The 19,774-nt window shown below is 39.6% G+C and overlaps 3 protein-coding genes across 9 annotated transcripts; 2 read left to right on the forward strand and 1 right to left on the reverse strand.

Annotated features, from left to right (window-relative positions):
* Positions 1-17: 17 nt before the first annotated feature.
* LOC103846289 (telomerase reverse transcriptase) lies at positions 18-5,354 on the forward strand. Of its 4 annotated transcripts, none has more exons than XM_033281506.1 (12): positions 18-372; positions 593-667; positions 867-932; positions 1,016-1,127; positions 1,310-1,656; positions 1,873-1,945; positions 2,030-2,162; positions 2,236-2,374; positions 2,544-3,608; positions 3,978-4,510; positions 4,601-4,873; positions 4,966-5,354. In XM_033281506.1, exons 1-12 carry the CDS (start codon positions 73-75, stop codon positions 5,237-5,239), a joined length of 3,390 nt encoding a protein of 1,129 aa, XP_033137397.1. In that variant the 5' UTR covers positions 18-72; the 3' UTR covers positions 5,240-5,354. The 4 variants fall into 4 exon arrangements, with proteins under 4 accessions (XP_033137397.1, XP_009121438.2, XP_033137398.1 ...); XM_009123190.3 differs by having other exon boundaries at positions 1,316-1,656; XM_033281507.1 differs by lacking the exon at positions 593-667.
* On the reverse strand, positions 5,248-19,662 carry LOC103846288 (binding partner of ACD11 1). 4 transcript variants are annotated; one of them, XM_009123189.3, is made up of 5 exons: positions 19,441-19,662; positions 6,510-6,613; positions 6,296-6,362; positions 6,144-6,218; positions 5,248-5,930 (listed from the first exon to the last, which is right to left on the reverse strand). In XM_009123189.3, exons 1-5 carry the CDS (start codon positions 19,444-19,446, stop codon positions 5,400-5,402), a joined length of 783 nt encoding a protein of 260 aa, XP_009121437.1. In that variant the 5' UTR covers positions 19,447-19,662; the 3' UTR covers positions 5,248-5,399. The 4 variants fall into 4 exon arrangements, with proteins under 4 accessions (XP_009121437.1, XP_009121436.1, XP_009121435.1 ...); XM_009123188.3 differs by having other exon boundaries at positions 6,296-6,365; XM_009123187.2 differs by lacking the exon at positions 19,441-19,662 and having other exon boundaries at positions 6,510-6,640.
* Positions 14,355-16,231, forward strand: LOC117128878. The gene is made up of 3 exons (XM_033281520.1): positions 14,355-15,211; positions 15,288-15,387; positions 15,454-16,231. Exons 1-3 carry the CDS (start codon positions 14,799-14,801, stop codon positions 16,132-16,134), a joined length of 1,194 nt encoding a protein of 397 aa, XP_033137411.1. The 5' UTR covers positions 14,355-14,798; the 3' UTR covers positions 16,135-16,231.
* Positions 19,663-19,774: the final 112 nt, after the last annotated feature.

Here is a 19,774-nt window from a genome sequence, read left to right on the forward strand (position 1 = left end):
CCATCAGACTCCATTCCCGAAGCTCCTTCACTCCTCTCTCTCTCTCTCTCTCTCTCTCTCTCGGAAGGCGAAATGGCGCGGAAACCTAGGCGTAATGTGCCGGAGATTCTATGGAGGTCGTTCGGAGAAAGAGCCAAGAATTTAAAGGACTCGATAATAGATCTGATTACTCCCCGGAGTATCCAGCCGGAGAAGTGTCGATGCCGGGGCCAAGGTTGTCTCGGTTGCAGCGGCGATAAAGCGTCGTTTCTGCTGCGTCCCGATGACCCAATCCACTACCGTAAACTTCTTCACCGATGCTTCGTTGTACTCCACGAACAAGCCCCTCCGCCGCCGAGGTTCTCGCCGACGTCGTGGGGGTCACAGAGAGATGTAAGGTTCTGCGTCTCACTGTACTGCGTATTGCTTTTTAGTTCTTAGTTTGAGAGATTATAAGATATAGCTACTTGTAAGAACGTTGATGGCTCTATGTTTCTTGTTTTGTATTGTGTTACTGATTTGAAAACATAACACTTTAATTAGTTTAAGAAATTTTAAGACATAGCTGATAGCTACTTGTATGAACGTTTTTGGCTCAAATTAAGTTTTTCAGATTGTCGAGAAGATTATTGAAAAGATGGACCCTGGATGTGATTGTGGAAATGTGATATGTGCAAGATATGACAAGGTGAACTCTTCTTCTTCGTTCTCAACCTCAGTGTACTCTTTTGATCTAGCTCTTACATCACCACTCTTCAATCACTCGCGGAGTATCGTTGTCATATGCTGTTCTGGCCCTTGGGTGTTGCTAATTTTCTTTGAAGACATTCAAATTTGATTGATGTGATTAATGGTTTCTCTTGTCTTTTATCTTTTTTTTTTCTCAGTATGATCAGTCTAGCCCTGTTTTGGAGTTGTTGACAACTTCTTCTTGGGAGTTTCTTCTCAGCCGGGTTTGTTGTTAAACTTTTTTGATGATTAACTTCCAGCTTTCGAGTTTTTGGAGTCGTTAATATCCAAGTTTTCTTGTGTGTAGATCGGTTCTGATTTAATGGTTTATCTACTACAACACACGTCGATTTTCTTACCTTTTCTAGGAAAGAAACACCAGCAAGTGTCAGGACCTCCTCTATGTATCACTCAAAAGGGTAAGTCTCAGTACTAAACTTTCATAACTCGAATCAGATATTTTCTTTTGGTTCTCTTGTAATACTTCCACTTGTAGGTTCTCTGAATACGTTGTGATTGCTCTTTTGTCGATTTATTAGTCATCTCTTATCACTTTCTGATTCTAGTTCATACTAACTTGGTAGAATTTCCATTTTTCATGGTATAGAGACCTTGTCAGTCCACAACAACGAAAGAAAGATGGACGAGAGCCTGGAACCATCAAAGAAAAGGCAGCGGGTTTCTTCTACTGTCAATGACTGTCCTAAGGATGAGTCTGCAGCTGTTACGTCCATAGTTTCCGTGGATGTAGTAGGCGAGCATAGAGAGGAGAAACCTAGAAAGCGTTCCAGATTGTATCTTAAGCGCCGACGAAAGCAGAGAAAGGTCAATTGCCTAAAAGTTGACGATGAGATACCTTGTGTAACTTCTTGTACAAATGGTGAAGCCTCAACTGGGAATGAAGATGATGGAAGGAATCTGCAAATCAGTATAAGTGTCACAAAGCAGGTAACCAAAAACCCAATCATTCGTCAAGTAGCAAATGCATTTGTTTTTACTTTACTGACTTAACATTACTAAATAGACGAGTATAAATTGCTCTTGAATTTTCCCCAGCTTCGAGAATTTGACGGGGAATTTTTCTATAGTTTATGACACTTTTATCACCTTCAAATTTGAAAACCTGTTATTGCCTTCTGAAGATGTAACCACTTATTTTTGTAGGCTAAACAGGTGACAAGTAATAAACATTTCAAGTTTTCCAACTCGGAAACGGTTTCAGTTATACCACCAAATCGTATCCTTCAGCGGTTTGAACATGTTCTATGACTCTTCTCTATACAGTTCCTCTCCATTGTTTATGATTCCTTATGATATACAGACATTTTAAAAACATTAAGAGCCAACTGCTCTGATTCAAAGTCCCTGATGAACCATATATTTGGTGAAGTAAGTGCTTGGTCCGCAGCGCCATCTCATGGCAAAGGCAATTGTCCCAGTGGATCTATTTGCTTGTAAGTTATGCATTTATTTTCCTAAGTTTTTTTTTTTTTTATTCATTCCTTGACTGACATTCTTGTCCTGCAGGTATCATTCGCTGCTCAAGTCTCTAAAAAGTCTAATTGGAAAAACAAAGTCCTCTCGTTTGAAAACGTTACTAGACAAACACTGTCCTGTTCTCTTGCCACAAGAGGATGCGTTGAAGTCAGCAAATGCGACTTCTCAGGTTGATATTTTTTCTGTTTTCAAAATAAATTTCTTTGGAGTTTATTACCTCAAAGATATTGTGTTGGGAATATGAACAGCGAAAGAATGTAGAAAAGGAAAAATCAACACAGTTGCTAGACATGTCTAACAACTGACCTTTGGATTGACAAACATGTCTTCTATTACAGAGTTCCTGGAGGCAAAACTCAGATAAGCTGCCTCACAGATCAAATTCAGAGAAGGGCAAAACCAGTCGTCAAAATGTCGAAGAAGGGAGGCTGTATTGCACAAAAGACCAAGTAGTTTCCTTTATTTGGGCCATCTGTAAGTACATTATTCCAGAAGGTTTGCTTGGGACCAGTCATCAGATGAGAGTGCTTAGGAGAAACATAGCCTGGTTTGTTTCACGCCGAAGAAATGAGAAATGCACCGTGACTCAATTTTTGCATGGAGTGAAACTATCAGATTTCTCATTATTTTCCAGTAAACAGTTGTGCTGTATGGTCAACGGACATGCACTCCAGAATGAAACTATCATGTCCGTTAGAAGTACACAGCAGATGTTGTGCACGAAATGGATATCTTGGCTTTTCTTAGAGATTGTCAAGAAATTGGTGAACTTCAACTTCTACGCCACTGAAAGGCAAGATGGGCGGCTGAACATCTATTATTACCGGAAGTGCAACTGGGAAAGGTTAATAAGCAAAGAAATTAGCAAAAACCTTGATGGATATGCCCAAGTGGACAATGCTGAAGCTGAAAGCAGAAGGAAAAATCTGGGGTTATCGAAGTTTAGGTTTCTACCAAAGGCAAACGGTGTGAGGATGCTGTTAGATTTTAGTTCCTCGTCAAGGTTGGAATCTCTTCGTGATACGCATGCCGTTTTGAAGGACATTCAGCTGAAAGAACCAGATGTCCTCGGGTCATCTGTTTTTGACCATGATGATTTCTACAGAAACCTAGGCCCGTATCTGAAACATTTGAGGAGTCAATCTGGGGAACTTCCTCCTTTGTTCTTTGTGGTTGCGGATGTTTTCAAAGCATTTGATTCCGTCGACCAGGGTAAGCTACTTGATGTCGTACAATGTGTCCTGGAAGATGAACATATCTTAAAAAGATGTAGGTTGATCAGCTGCGGGAAGAGATCACATTGGGTAAACAATATACTAGTCTCGACTGATAAGAATGCTACCGTTTCAAGATTCACATCAACTGTTCCATATAATGCTCTGCAAAGTATCATTGTTGATCAGGTATGATTCTTTTTGTTATGCTAAAACTCTATGGTTTATACCCTATATCTTGGATTTGTGGATTATTTATTCAACATTTGTGTAAGCCTAGTGTGGAAAACATATTGTGGTTATATGATGATAGATCAAAGTGAATCAGAAACAAGTTTATAGTTCATTGCATAGTATTATGTAGATGGAAAGGCTTCGGGTTGTCTTGCATTTTAAGCTAAAACCTTGAATGAGAGAACAGGATGATAGGTTCTAGAGGGTAAAACACAAAACTACTGGACCGGTGAAAAGTCTTTAGAGATCACATTTCTTAGAGGTTTTATAGTCCCCTTTTGTTATTTCCTTATCAGTGTTATGGTTTTTGGTCCTTTGTTTCAGGGAGAAAACCATCGAGTGAGGAAAAACGATATCATGCTTTGGATAAACAACATGCTAAAGAACAACATGCTGCAAATAGATAAAAACTTCTATGTGCAAACAGCAGGAATACCTCAGGGACATAGACTGTCATCTTTGTTATGCTGTTTTTACTACGGGCATCTCGAGACTACTTTGATCTACCCGTTCCTCGAGGAATCCTCTAGAGATGCGTCTGCTACAGAATGCAATGGAGAGAAAGAGCTAATCACTCCCCCAAGCTATAAGTTACTGAGATTTATCGATGACTACCTCTTTGTGTCTACCTCAAGAGATCAGGCCACTAGATTCTATCAGAGGTTGAAGCAAGGGTTTCCAGAGTACAACTGCGTCATGAACGACAAGAAGTTCTGCATAAACTTCGAAGATGATGAAGAATCACAGAGTTCTTCTTCTAACAGGATGTATGTGGGTGGTAATGAAGTTTCTTTTATAAGATGGACGGGTTTGCTTATCAATTCCCGTACATTCGAAGTTCAAGTTGACTACACAAGGTTTGCCTCATTCTCCTGTATACATGTCTGGCTCTGTTTCCTCATCCTTTGTTTCGAGATTAATTTTGCTATTCAAATTTATGGAAACAGGTACTTGAATGGCCATATAAGCTCAACCTTTTCGGTAGCCTGGCAGAATAAACCACTTGGAAATCTTCGGCATAAATTGTGTTACTTCTTGGTCCCCAAATGTCATCCCATTCTCTTTGACTCGAACATCAACTCGGGAGCAATCGTGAGGTTAAACATCTATCAGATCTTTCTCTTAGCTGCAATGAAGTTTCACTGTTATGTCTACGAGTTGGCTCGGTTTTGGAAGCTTCATCCTCAAACTTTGTCCAAATTCATCACAAGATCTATCAGGTATGGAATAAAACTCTATCCTATGTTTATGAGCATCTTGGTTTATGTTCAGTAATATAATCTTGCGTTCTTGATTTTCTTCCACCTTATAGGTACATGTTTAAACTCATAAATAGAAGGACGCACAGAATCAACACTGGTTCTAGTTTCAGACCAGTTCTTAAACTGTGTAGAGAAGAAGTGATATGGCTTGGCTTACACGCTTACATTCAAGTACTGAAGAAGAAAAACTCCCGATATCGAACCCTCTTGAACTATTTGAGATCTGCGCTTTCGAAACTTGATCTTTCTCTGAATCTATCGCCGGAGTTAGAGTATGCAACGGACCGGTCAAACTCATCTTGCATTTGGAAACTGAGTTACTGATCCCTCTATGATTGAAACTGGTCTGAACGGGTTAATTTGATTTCTGTCTTTACATTTATTTCTATGTATAACTGTTTAGATTATTGAATATATATATAGACAAGTTCCAAGCTTAGCTTTTTATGTTATAACATACCAAAGAAACCAACAAGAAAGAGATTTATTTCTTGGAGTATTCAGACGAATGAATGGGAGCATACCCTTCAGGTAATTGCTCCTGAGACTGTGACGGTTGTGGCGGGTGCTCAGCTTCAACCTTTTCTTTTGTTTTCTGACTAACCTCTCCAGCAGCTTTAGCAACTCTGCTGAACGCTCCTGCGGCCCAGCTCACACCGGTTAGCACATAACGGTTTTTCATAACGGCGTTTCCTGCGCTGCTCACTGTCTGTTCAGCCGAAGCATATGCAGACTTGGTCCTCTCTGAAACATGGAGGCTTTGGTCCACCTCTTTGATCTTGTCGTTCACCAAGGTTGTACCAGCTGTGAATTTTTGGCTTAGACCGATCTTTTGGTCTATGGAAGCAACTCCTGCGGTTGCGGTTGAAGTGAAACCGAGTTTCTCATCGAAAGCTTTTGCTTTGCCAACAGCGTCTTTCCCGAGGATGAAACCCTTTGCTAACATGCTGCTCACAACATCTTCTGCCTTCTGGACAACGCCTTCTGCGGCGCCTCCGCCACCGCTCTGTGTTTCCTGGGAAATAACACGAATTTAAACATGATTTCTTATTAGACACTCCGCTGTTTTCTAAAGAGTGTTGACGATCAACTCGCTTAATATATCTACCAATCACAGATTTGAGAGGTTTTACATTTTTGTATGTTTTTACAAATAATCAATGATTAGTAATCATATCAATGGAAATGCTTTTTTGGTTCCTATTAAGTAAAAGGAAAAAAAACTTACAGCATGAGGGGCAGCAGGTGGGGTGTAGTTAGGAGCCAACTCAATGGTCACTGATTGATCGGCAATACTTGCACCCTGAAAAAACATCACTAGTTTTTAGTACATATACTATATTATGATAAGTGGAAGAATGTTTAAAGGGAATAACCCACTGATAAGAGCACAGCGGTCTCAGCTCCTTGAGGATCTTTGAATGTGACATAAGCACTATGCTCGCCACTGCTAGTTTAAAACATGAAAGCAAACAAAAGAAGCTCAGAGTCAAAAGAAAACATTGGTTCCTTTCGAATGGCTTTCATTTCACCATCACTATCTCAAAGAACAAAAGTAATAAAAAAAGTAAAAAAGCAATTGGCAAACACTAACCCTTGGATGTCAATGTTTTCAACTTCACCAGAAAAAGAGAAGAACTCTTTGATGTTGTGCTCTGTTGCTCCTGAGGAGAGATTGCCAACTTTTACTGACCTTATCTGTATCACCATGAATCACAGGATAACGAAAACAATAAAAAAAAAAAACCACTAGACCAGCTCAAATAAGTCTAAATTGTCACAGGACCATACTATTATAGTAAACACATTGATCTACGGGAAATAAACTGTCATTTTTCATTCAACAGAATAAACGCAGAGAACAACAACATAACGGAGTTGAATATGATCCAGGGTTAAATCAGCTTTTATATGTTTCTGAAAAAAAAACATATGTAAATGAAGTTAGCTGCTTTATTTAAACATTGTTCCATTCTCATCTTTCACTAAATTACCCCCCAAAAAAAAACCTCACAAATACGCAAAAGGTATAGAATCACAACCTTGATAGAGTCACAATGTTAATAAGAAGTCCCTCTCTTATTCAATCAATCACAAGCTCAAGAATCTCAAATCACAATATGTTACGCAACACAATATGCATCTCCATATATATAGAACTACATAACTCCTAATTCTATTAGTATTATCACAAAATCATATTCCTAATCTTTTAGATAAACATAACACAATAAAGAAAAGGAAACTTATATTCCAAGCTTATCCAACATTCTCCCCCATAAGCTTGAGCTCATTTTCATTCACGTTCTTGACGCCAATCAAGTTTCTCATCTCCACAAACTTTGTTCTCCCTAACGATTTAGTGAGTATGTCAGCTCTCTGTTCAATGCCAGGTACATGCTCCACTACAATCTGTTCCTTTTCAACACACTCGCGAATGAAATGGAATCTTCGATGAATATGTTTGCTTCGGCCATGAAAGACAGGATTCTTCGTAAGTGCAATTGCAGATTTGTTGTCTACCTTTAGTTTCACTTTCTCGCAAGTCTTTCCCATGACCTCGCCAAGGAGCTCTTGCAACCATATCGCCTGCTTCGCTGCTTCCGTGGCAGCCATAAACTCTGCCTCGCAAGACGACAGAGCAACAATCTCTTGCTTCTGTGAAGACCACGTGATTGGACCATCATCAAGGTAAAATACATGCCCTGTTGTACTCTTTCCGTCGTCTTCATCAACATTATGTGAGCTATCGCTAAACCCTACGACTTCTAGTTTTGAAGACCTCGTAAATATAATACCAAGAGACATAGTTCCTTTTATATATCTTAGTATCTGCTTTAGAGCTGCGCCATGTGACTCCTTTGGTTCTTGCATATAACGACTCAACAAACCAACACTGAAGTTCAAATCCGGACGCGTGTGTAGTAGGTAACGGAGACACCCTATGTTTCTTCTGTATTCTGTCTCATCAATGGCCTTTTCAGCTGGTGCCTTTGATAACCTAACATTAAAGTCCATAGGTATATGACTTGAATTGCACGCACCCATACCACTTTCTTCAAGTAGTTTCATCGCATACCGACTCTGCCTCAGAGTTATACCTCCATCAAACTGATATACCTCAATCCCCAAATAATATGTCAGCTTCCCAAGATCACTCATATCAAACTCAATCGCCATACTTTCTTTAAACTTAACAATAGTCGACAAAGATGAACCCGTCACGAGCAAATCGTCTACATACACCACCACGATTAACAAACTTGTTTTATCTTGTCTTCTATAGAGAGATGGTTCCTTGGAGCAACGATGGAAGTTCAGACCGACAAGAATTTTATTTAACTTAACATTCCATGCTCTATGAGCTTGCTTTAGACCATACAAGGCTTTTCTTAACTTGTACACTCTTCCTTCCTGCCCTGTTACCTCAAAACCTTCAGGTTGATTAACGAATACATCTTCTTTTAGTTCACCATGCAAGAATGCAGTCTTTACGTCAAGATGATGTATCTCCCAACTGGATGCAGCGGCCAATGCAATGATAAGACGAATTGTTTCTACTCGGGCAACTGGAGCAAATACTTCATCATAATCAATTCCGTGCTTCTGAACATATCCTTTGGCTACGAGACGTGCTTTGTATTTAATAATGCTCCCATCAGCATTCCGTTTTATCTTAAAGACCCACTTCAATCCAATTGGTTTTACTCCTATAGGCAGGTCAACAAGGATCCAAGTATTATTCTTCTCAATCGAAGTTATCTCATCCCTGCAAGCATCGAGCCAGACTTGTAGCTCTTTTGCCTCAGAGAAACTCCATGGTTCATCGTTGATAGTCATAAGAAGTTGCTCGCATGCGAGCTCAGCATCAGCAAGAAGAAGAGCGTAGTCGTCTAAGTAGGCGGGTTTGTTGCTTACTCTTGTTGATCGTCTTGGTTGAGCCTGAGGTTGCTCTTCCTCTGTTTCATCACCATTATTATCCTCTGTTTCAGTATTTTCGTTATCGTCTTCCTCTGTTCCGCCTTTGTTCGTACCTTGCGTCTCAAGAAAGCCTCTCATGTCAAATTCAACGTCACTAGGTCTGTCATTACCTCTTTGTTTCTCTGTATTCCACTTCCATCTCACGTCTTCAGTAAAAATCACATCACGGTTCACTATAATTTTCTTGTTTAGCGGCTCCAAGAGTCGATAGGCCTTCGTTCCAGGTTCTATACCGAGATGTACCAAGCATCGGGAGCGATCGTCAAGTTTTCTTCTCCCAGTCTTCTCAGACGCTGCATAGCACACGCAACCGAAAACCCTCAAATGATTGAGGTTTGGTTTCTTATCACGAAAAACTTCATACGGTGTCTTCTCATCAAGTGATCTAGTCGCAAGTCGGTTGATCAAATAAGTAGCATGACGTACTGCCTCACCCCACAAGTAATTTGGAACATCCATATGCTTTAATATGCTTCTGGTCATCTCTAGTAAAGTACGATTTCTCCTCTCGACGACACCGTTCTGTTGAGGAGACCAAGGTGCTGTAAGATGTCTCTTTATACCGTTTTTCTTGCAAAAATCATCGAACTCATGTGAAGTGAATTCACCTCCTCTGTCTGTTCTTAGAGTTTGAATTACTCCTTTTGTTTCTTGCTCAACCATTACCTTAAATCGCTTGAAGCTTTCAAAGGCTTCACTCTTTTCTTTCATCAGGACAGTCCACATATACCGGGAGCAATCATCGATGAGGACAAAGACATACCGTTTTTGCCCTGGTGTAGTAGGAGTAATGGGTCCACAAAGGTCACCATGGATGAGTTCTAGAAGTTGACTTGCTCGATATTGCGTCTTCAGAGGGAATGGCTGTCTACTTTGCTTTCCAAGTAAGCATGATGCACATGTTTCTTTTTCGACCACGATCTTTGGGATGCCGGTGACAAGCTCTTTATTTATCATCATCTTCATTGTCTCAGTATTAACATGGCCAAGGCGGGCATGCCACTTAGAAGATTCACTTGATTTTATTTGCAAGCATCGGATATTATCTGTTTGTAAAGTGACTTTGTACAGACGGTTTCTGGAACGTATGGTCTCGATCATAAGATGTCCAGAGCGATCATATAGCATTAGTGTGTTCCCTTTCATTCGTATCTCACAACCAACTTCCGTAGCTTGCCCTAAACTCACAATATTACTCTTTAAGGCTGGGATATAGTACACGTCGTTTAGAATTTTCTTAGCGCCTCCTGCGAACACAAACCGGATGGAGCCTTTCCCTTTGATATCAACTCGTGAGTCGTCCCCAAACCGTACTTTTCCAGTTATATTTTCATTAATCGAGATGAAAAAGGTTCGGTTTCCACTCATATGGTTGCTTGCTCCGTTATCAAGATACCATAAGTCTTGGTTATCATGGTCAGATTCGAAAATACTTGGATTTACCTTCTCTTCATTGAGATAGACTACCTCATGCATCATCAACTCATCAGCTTCTTGAGTTTCATCATCTTTCTTCTCCTTCTCGGTGGTCTCTTGTAGTTTAAGCAACTTATCCGGACAGTCGTTGGCGTAATGACCAAGTCTATCGCACTTAAAACAGGTAATGTGTGAGATGTCACGACCAGATCCTTGTCGATATGCTTCCCGCTGCTGCTGAAAGTTGCTATACCTACCACGACCTCGTCCCCCGCGCGAGTTGTATCGACCTCCACGTCCTCGACCTCCTCGTCCCCCATACTGATCGTTCTCTGTATTGGAGTAGAGCAGTTTGCTCTTATCATCTTGAAGTTCTTCATCTTCCTCTCCTACTCGTTCTTCATAAGCTTTTAATCTCCCTACTATATCCTCAAAGCTGGTTGCATTGAGGTCAAGAACTTGTTCTAACGAAGCCACAATGTGGATGTATTTTCTTCGGGGTAAGCTTTTAAGAAACTTCTTTACAACTTTAGGTTCATCAATGATTTCTCCAAGTGAGGCAGATTTTGAGGTTATCTCCGACATTCTTCCAACAAATGCATCAATGGTGTCTTCGTCTTTCATCTTAAGTCTATCGAATTCCGCCATTAAGGTTTGTAACCTAGCTTCTTTTACTCTCTCAGCTCCAACATGTCTAGCTTTTATTGCTTCCCATACGGCTTTGGCTGTATCCAACTCGCCCACTTGTAAGATCAACGCTTCTGGTATAGATTGGAACAGGAATGCAATTGCCATGTTATTTTTCTTCTCATCTTTGATTCCCGGATCAATCGTTTCCCATACCTCGCTAACTTTAAGTGCTATCTTCATTCTCATAGACCAGACAGTATAGTTTGAAGTGGTTAACATCGGAAATTTTATCGACGCAGGTCCCTTTTCTTTGTGCAGCACGATCTCATCTTTAACTTCACTCATGATTGATGTCTGTAACTTTCAAGCTTCTATGTAATGGCTCTGATACCAAATATAGAATCACAACCTTGATAGAGTCACAATGTTAATAAGAAGTCCCTCTCTTATTCAATCAATCACAAGCTCAAGAATCTCAAATCACAATCACTACAAGAAAACGTAGCAGTAACAACGGCATTTTACGAGGAAATTATTTCCTCGTAAATTTACATAAGCTTTACAACGCAATTACGACGCGACATGACTTCGTCGTAAACTCGATGGTAATTTACGACGAAATGTATTCGTCGTAAAGTTAATGTAAGTTTACGACGAAAGTACGTGGAATGCAAAATAGTTGTAAACGTTACATCGACATTACAACGAATCATGTTACCGTTACATAAAGGTGAAAACGTGTATTGAAAGTGCTTTAACTTACCTAAGTTCGTTGTAAACGCGTTGTAAATTTTCCATGTAAAATCCATGTAAAACTTACCATATTTCTCTATATATATGTCATTTCCCACAACTCTCTTCCTCACAACACACAACTCTCTTCCTCACAACACACAACTCTCTTCTTCTCGAACCACCAATTACTATTTCGAAGATAACGATAACGAACATGAGTCATTCGTCTGTCTGCCAATTCAGTAGAGCGATAAGGAGAAAATGGAGGGAAGTGAAGTTGGTTTATACTTGAGTGAAACCTCCGACCATCGTCAAAGGTTCCTCTCAAGTACAAACCAGCTGCACTTCCGTCCACTTTCTCCTTGTCGTTCCACTGAATTGGCAGACAGACGAACGACACAGGTTCCTTATCGTTGTTTTAGAAATAGTAATTGGTGGGGTAACAACGCAATTACGACGAAACCAAATTTCGTCGTAAACGCCATGTAATATTACGACGTAAGTACGTCGAAAATGAAATTTTACATCGATATTACAACGAATCATGTTACCGTTATATTTAGGTGAAAAACTTATCGAGTTTCGTTGTAAAGTCGTTGTAAAAAAACTATGTAAAATCCATGTAAACTTTCCCTTGTAAAATCGTTGTTATATTTCAACTACCCAACTCGAAAATTTCTCTATATATATGTCATTTCCCACAACTCTCTTCCTCACAACACACAACTCTCTTCCTCACAAGACACAAACGGAAAAAAAAAAAATTTAAAAAAAAATAGTAGAAAAAATGGTCGGTGGCGGTAGTATTTACGAGTTACGAAGTTGGATGTATTTGCACAAAGATTCCGACGGGAGAGTGACGAATGCATTTCTGAACGGGCTAGAGACATTCATGCACCAGGCGGGCTGTACACCGATCACGCAGGAAAGCGGTAAGATGTTCTGCCCCTGTTCAAAATGCAAAAATTCGAAATTTGCACGTAGTGAAACTGTATGGAATCATTTAGTAAACAGAGGATTTACACCACAGTATTACATTTGGTATCAACATGGAGAGGGTTATGGGGGAAATGAAGCTAGTAGTAGTAATGCTAATTTTGAGGATGCTCATCATAATGAAGAACCGAATCATGTGCATAATGAATATAATTATCATCAAGAGGAGCAGATGGTAGATCATGATAGGGTTCAAGATATGATTAGTGATGCATTTTTAGAAACAACTACAACAATAGCAGATGGAACTGGAAATGTAGAAGAACCTAATTTGGATGCAAAAAGTTTTATGAAATGCTAGATGCTGCAAATCAACCAATCTACACTGGTTGTAGAGAAGGTCTCTCTAAATTGTCTCTAGCAGCTAGGATGATGAATATTAAAACGGATCATAATTTACCTGAGAATTGCATGGATGCATGGGCGGAGTTGTTTAAAGAGTATTTGCCAGAAGACAACGTGTCTGCTGAATCTTATTATGAGATTCAGAAATTGGTTTATAGTCTTGGGTTACCCTCGGAGATGATTGATGTTTGCATCGACAACTGCATGATCTACTGGAAGGAAGATGACAAGTTAGAAGAGTGTCGATTCTGCAAAAAACCACGATTCAAACCGCAAGGCCGTGGGAGGAATAGGGTACCGTACCAAAGGATGTGGTACCTACCAATTACAGACAGATTGAAAAGATTATATCAATCTGAGAGGACTGCTGCGTCGATGAGGTGGCATGCCGAACATGTCCAGAGAGATGGTGAGGTTGCACATCCATCAGACGCAAGAGCGTGGAAACATTTCAACAAGGTACACGGAGATTTTGCTACAAATATTCGGAATGTCTATCTTGGGTTATGCACCGATGGATTTAGTCCATTTGGAATGTCTGGTAGACAATATTCTTTGTGGCCAGTCATTCTTACGCCGTATAATTTACCGCCGGATATGTGCATGGAACAAGAATTTCTATTTTTGACCATATTAATCCCAGGGCCGAAGCATCCAAAACGGTCTCTTGATGTTTTTCTTCAACCGTTGATAGAAGAGCTAAAGCAATTGTGGTCAGAAGGGGTGAGGACGTACGATTGTTCCTTGAAAACCAATTTTACGATGCGAGCAGTTCTGATGTGGACGATAAGTGATTTCCCTGCTTATGGGATGTTGTCTGGCTGGACAACACATGGAAGATTATCTTGTCCGTATTGTCTTGGATCCACGGATGCTTTTCAACTGAAGAATGGTAGGAAGAGTTGTTGGTTTGATTGTCATCGTCGGTTTCTTCCACTTGCCCATCCGTACAGAAGAAACAAGACATTGTTTCGACACAAAAAAATTGTCAGAGACAGTCCTCCTCCATATCTCACCGGCCAGCAGATCGAAGCGGACATTGATTATTACGGAGCTCAGGAAACAGTTAAGGTTGGAGGAAATTGGCATGTTCCTGGAAATATGCCTGATGGGTATGGTGTATCTCACAATTGGCATAAGAAGAGTATATTTTGGGAGCTACCGTATTGGAAGGATCTTCTCTTACGCCACAATCTGGATGTCATGCATATCGAGAAGAACTTTTTTGAGAACATCATGAATACATTACTTAACGTCCCTGGGAAGACAAAAGATAACAAAAAGTCAAGGATGGACTTACCTGATATTTGCTCAAGAAGTGAGTTACATATCAAGAGCAATGGAAACGTTCCTGTTCCCATCTTCCGGTTGTCATCAGCAGCGAAAACAACCTTGTTTGACTGGGTTGCATCGGAAGTTAAGTTTCCTGATGGTTATGTTTCAAATATGTCAAGATGTATTGAACGAGGTCAAAAGTTCTCCGGAATGAAAAGTCATGATTGTCATGTGTTTATGCAACGACTGCTTCCATTTGCTTTTGCCGAGCTCCTTCCAGCAAATGTCCACGAAGCACTTGCAGGTAATTATAAATTTATATATATACCTATGTTACGAAATGTTATTAATTTGATTCCTTTTAAAATATACAGCCATCGGAGCATTTTTCAGAGATCTTAGCACACGTACGTTCAAAGAAGAAGTCATCGAACAACTTCATCAGAACATTCCGATCATATTGTGCAACCTGGAGAAGATATTTCCTCCTTCATTTTTTGACGTCATGGAGCATCTAGTTGTCCACCTACCGTATGAAGCATTGCTTCGTGGACCTGTTCACAACGGATGGATGTATCCGTATGAGCGACAGATGAAACATTTGAAGGGGAAAGCAAGAAATCTTGCAAAGGTAGAAGGTTCAATAGTTGCAGGGAGTTTGACAGCCGAAACATCTAACTTCACATCATACTACTTTGCTCCAACTGTTCGTACGAGAAAAAGAGTTCCTAGAAGATATGATGATGGTGGAGTACCGACATCATATCCAATTGATGGTGTTCCTGACATTTTCTGCGAAATTGGACGGTTTGGTGGTAAAACGAAAGAAGTATGGTGGTCATGTGAAGAAGATAAACATAGTGCCCACACTTATATTCTGCTCAACTGCGAGGATGCAATGACCCGTTACTTTGAAAGGTAAATTTTTTTGTGAATGTTAATTATATGAATTGAAGTTAATTATGTATGATTTGATTATTTGTTCAATTTGCAGGATGTTTGTATCTCAAGTTGAAGAAGCAATACCAGGAATATCTGCAACTGATGTGGATACACGTAAAGATAAGCACTTTGTCAAGTGGTTAAAATCACAGGTAATATATCTCATACTATTATATTAATTAAGTAAGTGTTTAAGAATATATATATGTTTTTTGCAGGTTGATTATGACGATCCTTATTATCCCGTATGGTTTCATGAATTGGTTCAAGGTCCAGTTGCAAAGGTCACCACATCACCTATGTATTTCACACGAGGATTTACCTTTCACACATACGAGTATGGGAGACATCGGGCAACGAGTAACTACGGAATATGTGTGAAAGGTGAAACAGACTTTTACGGGATATTGCAGGAGATTATTGAAGTGGAATTTCCGGGGTTATTGAAGCTAAAATGCGTCCTCTTCAAATGTGAATGGTTCGATCCTGTTGTGAACCGAGGGATTCGGTATAACAAATTTGGTGTTGTGGATGTCAATTTTGGGAGAAGATACAACAAATTTGAGCCTTTCATTTTAGCTTCACAAGCCGAGCAAGTTAGCTTCCTTCCTTATCCTCGGCTTCGAACTTCCGGGATAAACTGGGTAACTGCTATCAAAGTTACACCTCGTGGACGCATTGTCGTTGGAGAAGAACCGCCCTTGCAAGAAGAAGACGCTATCACTGAAGTTGAGGTACCAGAACAACCAACTGATGAAATCCTTTTGATCGACCCGCAAAACTTTCAATATGAAGATATTCCCGAAGATGCGACAGATGAAGCACGTGAAGACGAGTTCGAGAGAAGCGACGATGATGATTGTAATGATAGTGATGAGAACGAAAACGATTTAGAGTGATGTAATATATGTATCAAATGTTGGATTTCTCTATTGTAATATTTTCTAAAAGAAAGAGTAAGAAGTAGTATGATATAAGATATGATGTTAGATGATATGTCACTTTGGGGTTTAGGGATTTCATTCTCGGTGTTTAGGGTTAAGCGTCGTAATTTCGTCGTAAATGGAAAAACGCGGGCCTGGTAATTTCGTCGTAACTCGAAAAACACGGGCCTGGTAATTTCGTCGTAAATTAAAAAACACGGGCCTGGTAAATTCGTCGTAAATGGAAAAACGCGGGCCTGGTAATTCGTCGTAAATTTACGTCGATTTTACGACGAATCCTAATCTATATAAGGGGACGCCGAGAGCGAGGCTGCCTCGCTCATTCCTCCCAAATTCCTTTGCTCTCTCTAAGGTAAACTCTCTCTTCTCTCTCTTTTTTTTTTTTTTTAAATTAGTTTAGGTGATTAGTTAGGTAACGGAATTAGTTTAGGTGATTAGTTAGGTAATTAGTTTAGGTGATTAGTTAGGTAACGGAATAATATTTTTATTATGTCGTAACTGATAAAATTTATTTTAATTTTTTTTAGATGGCTCCTAGAAGAAAATCCAGAGCACCTAGTTATAGAGATTTGTTTGGCGACGATGGTTCCGGTACATCTTCTTCCGGTCCATCGTCTTCTGGTCCATCATCCTCCACCGCAGTTCCAGACTCTCAGCCTTCTCAGAGAGTTGCTTGGAGTCCTCCTCCACCGCAGATGCCTCCACCGCAAATGCCTCCACCGCATATGCCTCCACCTCCTCCTCCAGCGGCTGCACCTGAGCCTGTCCCAGAAGGTGCAGTTCATCCGGATTTGCGTGTGCCTTCATATGCCCCATTCGCGAGATATACGGTAGAGGATTTGCTTGCCCAGCCCGGACGAGAGGGTTTGGATGTTCTAGACCCCGATAGACCCCGAGGAACTTATTGGTAAGTTATTAATTTTTATTACATAAAAATTTAAAATATTTTTATTTTCTAACGGTTAAATTGTTTTCCTTTCAGGTTTGGGGCTAATAACCGTGTTGGCCGGAGCGTTTCGAAAACGATTAAGGGTTACTACGACGGGGCATATCCGAACTGGAGCAAGACTCCAAATCACGTTAAGATCACGTGGTTTAAAATGTTTGCGGTAAGATTTTTAAATTTAATTAAATTTTAACTTTTAAATATGTATATATTTTTTAAATATTATTATTAATTGTAATTTTTTCAAATTTTTTGTGTTTCAGCAAAAGTGGCATTGGTCTTTGGGAATCACCGAGATGGTGAAGGCGGAATTCGTTGCAAAAGCAAAGATCCGCCTCTGCAACACAGTCTCCGATTGGAAGGACAAGTGGGAGCTCGACGGGTATGAGGGAAAGCCCACTGAGCTCACGACGGATGTGTGGGATGGCCTCATCGCCTATTGGAAGCACCCGTCTTCGATCAAAAAGGCCAATTCGTGCTCGGCTTCTCGAAGAACGAAGGATAAAGATGGTAATTTGCCCATGCTTCACAGAACCGGCCAAAAACCACATGCAGGCATCCGTCTAGACGTTGTAAGTTTTGTTTTTAAATATTTATTTTAAAATATTCAATTAATATAACTTTTAATATTTTTTTTTTGTAGTTGGAGAAGACGGGAGTCTTACCATCTCTGTCTGACCTATTCAAGATGACTCACGCCACATCCGACGGAGTTTTTGTGGATCCTGCATCAGAGAAACTCGCTCAAGCAGTGGCTACTCGGATTGAAGAACGGGAGACGCAACTAACTCAGGAGTCTCCCGATGGATTACCCGTCACATTGTCCACCGAAGAAGCCGACCGAATCTTCGAAGAGGTAGTACAACTAAAATTTTTTTTTCATTATTTTTAATAACTATATTAATATATGTTTTAATTTTATAGCTGGCTCCTAGAAAGAAGGGCCGAATAGTCGGTATAGGCTCCGTTAACCAAGTTGCAAGGGCAACTTCGTCATACACTTCGAGACGGGATGAAGAGACTTCTCAGATGAAAGCTCGAATGGATAGCCAGCAGGTTCGTTTAGACTCTCTTGAGGATTTGCTAGACGTGATGGCCGTGGGAAACCCGGTTATGCAGAGAATGTTGAGTCAGAGACGAGCCGCTCTTGGGTTGCCAGTACGAGATCCCCAAGAGTCCGATCCAACCCGTCAACAGCCGAGCAACCCCACCGACTACTTCGATGATATGTAGTTTTTTTAATATTTTCGGTTTGTATTATGAATTTAAATATTATGACTTTTAAATGCTTTTTTATAAATGTTTTTTATTTTCATATTTCGTTTTAAAATTAAAATTATTTAAAATTCAGAATTTTAAATAAATTCAAATTTATATATATATATATATTTGAGGTTAAAAATAATATTCAAAATATATTATAAAACGAAACGTCGATGTAGGCTCGACGTAAACATTTACAACTGATTACCGTCGAAAATAATTACGAGTCTTTTACATCGAAGATTTTACGTGGTCTTTACATCGAAATGTTACGTGGAGTTTACATCGAAATATTTACGAGGGTGTTACAACGAAAATGTTTACGTGTGCTTTACATCGAATCCATTACGTGGAGTTTACCACGAAATTTTACGTGTCGTTTACGACGAATCTCTGCCCTGCGCTTTACGAGGAATATATTTCGTCGTAAACTTAACAAGTCATTTACGACGAAACGTCGGTTACGACGGGCGTTTTACGACGAAACGTGTTTCGCGGTTCATTCGTCGTAACACCCCGTTTACGACGAAGTTACAACGTATATTGCCCTCGTAAAAAATATGTTTTCTTGTAGTGAATATGTTATGCAACACAATATGCATCTCCATATATATAGAACTAGATAACTCCTAATTCTATTAGTATTATCACAAAATCATATTCCTAATCTTTTAGATAAACATAACACAATAAAGAAAAGGAAACTTATATTCCAAGCTTATCCAACAAAAGGAACACCGATAAATATCTCAAATATGTATTCCATGATTCCATCGTTCTAAAACACTTTACAAAAATCACTGGCGATGAAATTTTTGGCTGCTAGCAATAAAATTTGATCACGTAAACAATACATATAGATATTGCAAAATTTCTGAAAATAATAGAGTTGCATAGACGGATCAACACCGATAGAGACACAAATCAATTTGAATCCAGAAAAAAATAACAACGAACTAGCAGCAAATTGATGACACGCAATCGTTACGAATTTTTCCAAAGAAACAAAATGGATCACAGCAAAATATGAAAGGAAAGGAAGAAGAACAAACCGCCATGGATGTTGTTGATCTTCGTCGTCGCCGGGAAGAGAGGTGGGTGGTTGCTTGCTAACGCAGATTCAAGAGATATTTGATTGATTGATATGATTTGCGTAGAGAGGAGAAGAAATGTCTTTGCTTTTTATTACACTCTCGACGTGTGGGATTGCGTTACGCCATTCATCCTTTTTTAGTACTACTATTTTATTATAAACAAAATAAACTTTTTTGACCCAAAAAAAACAAAATAAACTTTAAACTAAATACTATTACTTCACTTTCCCTTTTTTACACTTGTGTTTTTTTTTTGGCTTTTTCATTTCAATTAAAACCTTAGAAATCTTGT

Source organism: Brassica rapa, chromosome A10 (genome assembly GCF_000309985.2).
Source record: "Brassica rapa cultivar Chiifu-401-42 chromosome A10, CAAS_Brap_v3.01, whole genome shotgun sequence".
NCBI lineage: Eukaryota > Viridiplantae > Streptophyta > Magnoliopsida > Brassicales > Brassicaceae > Brassica > Brassica rapa.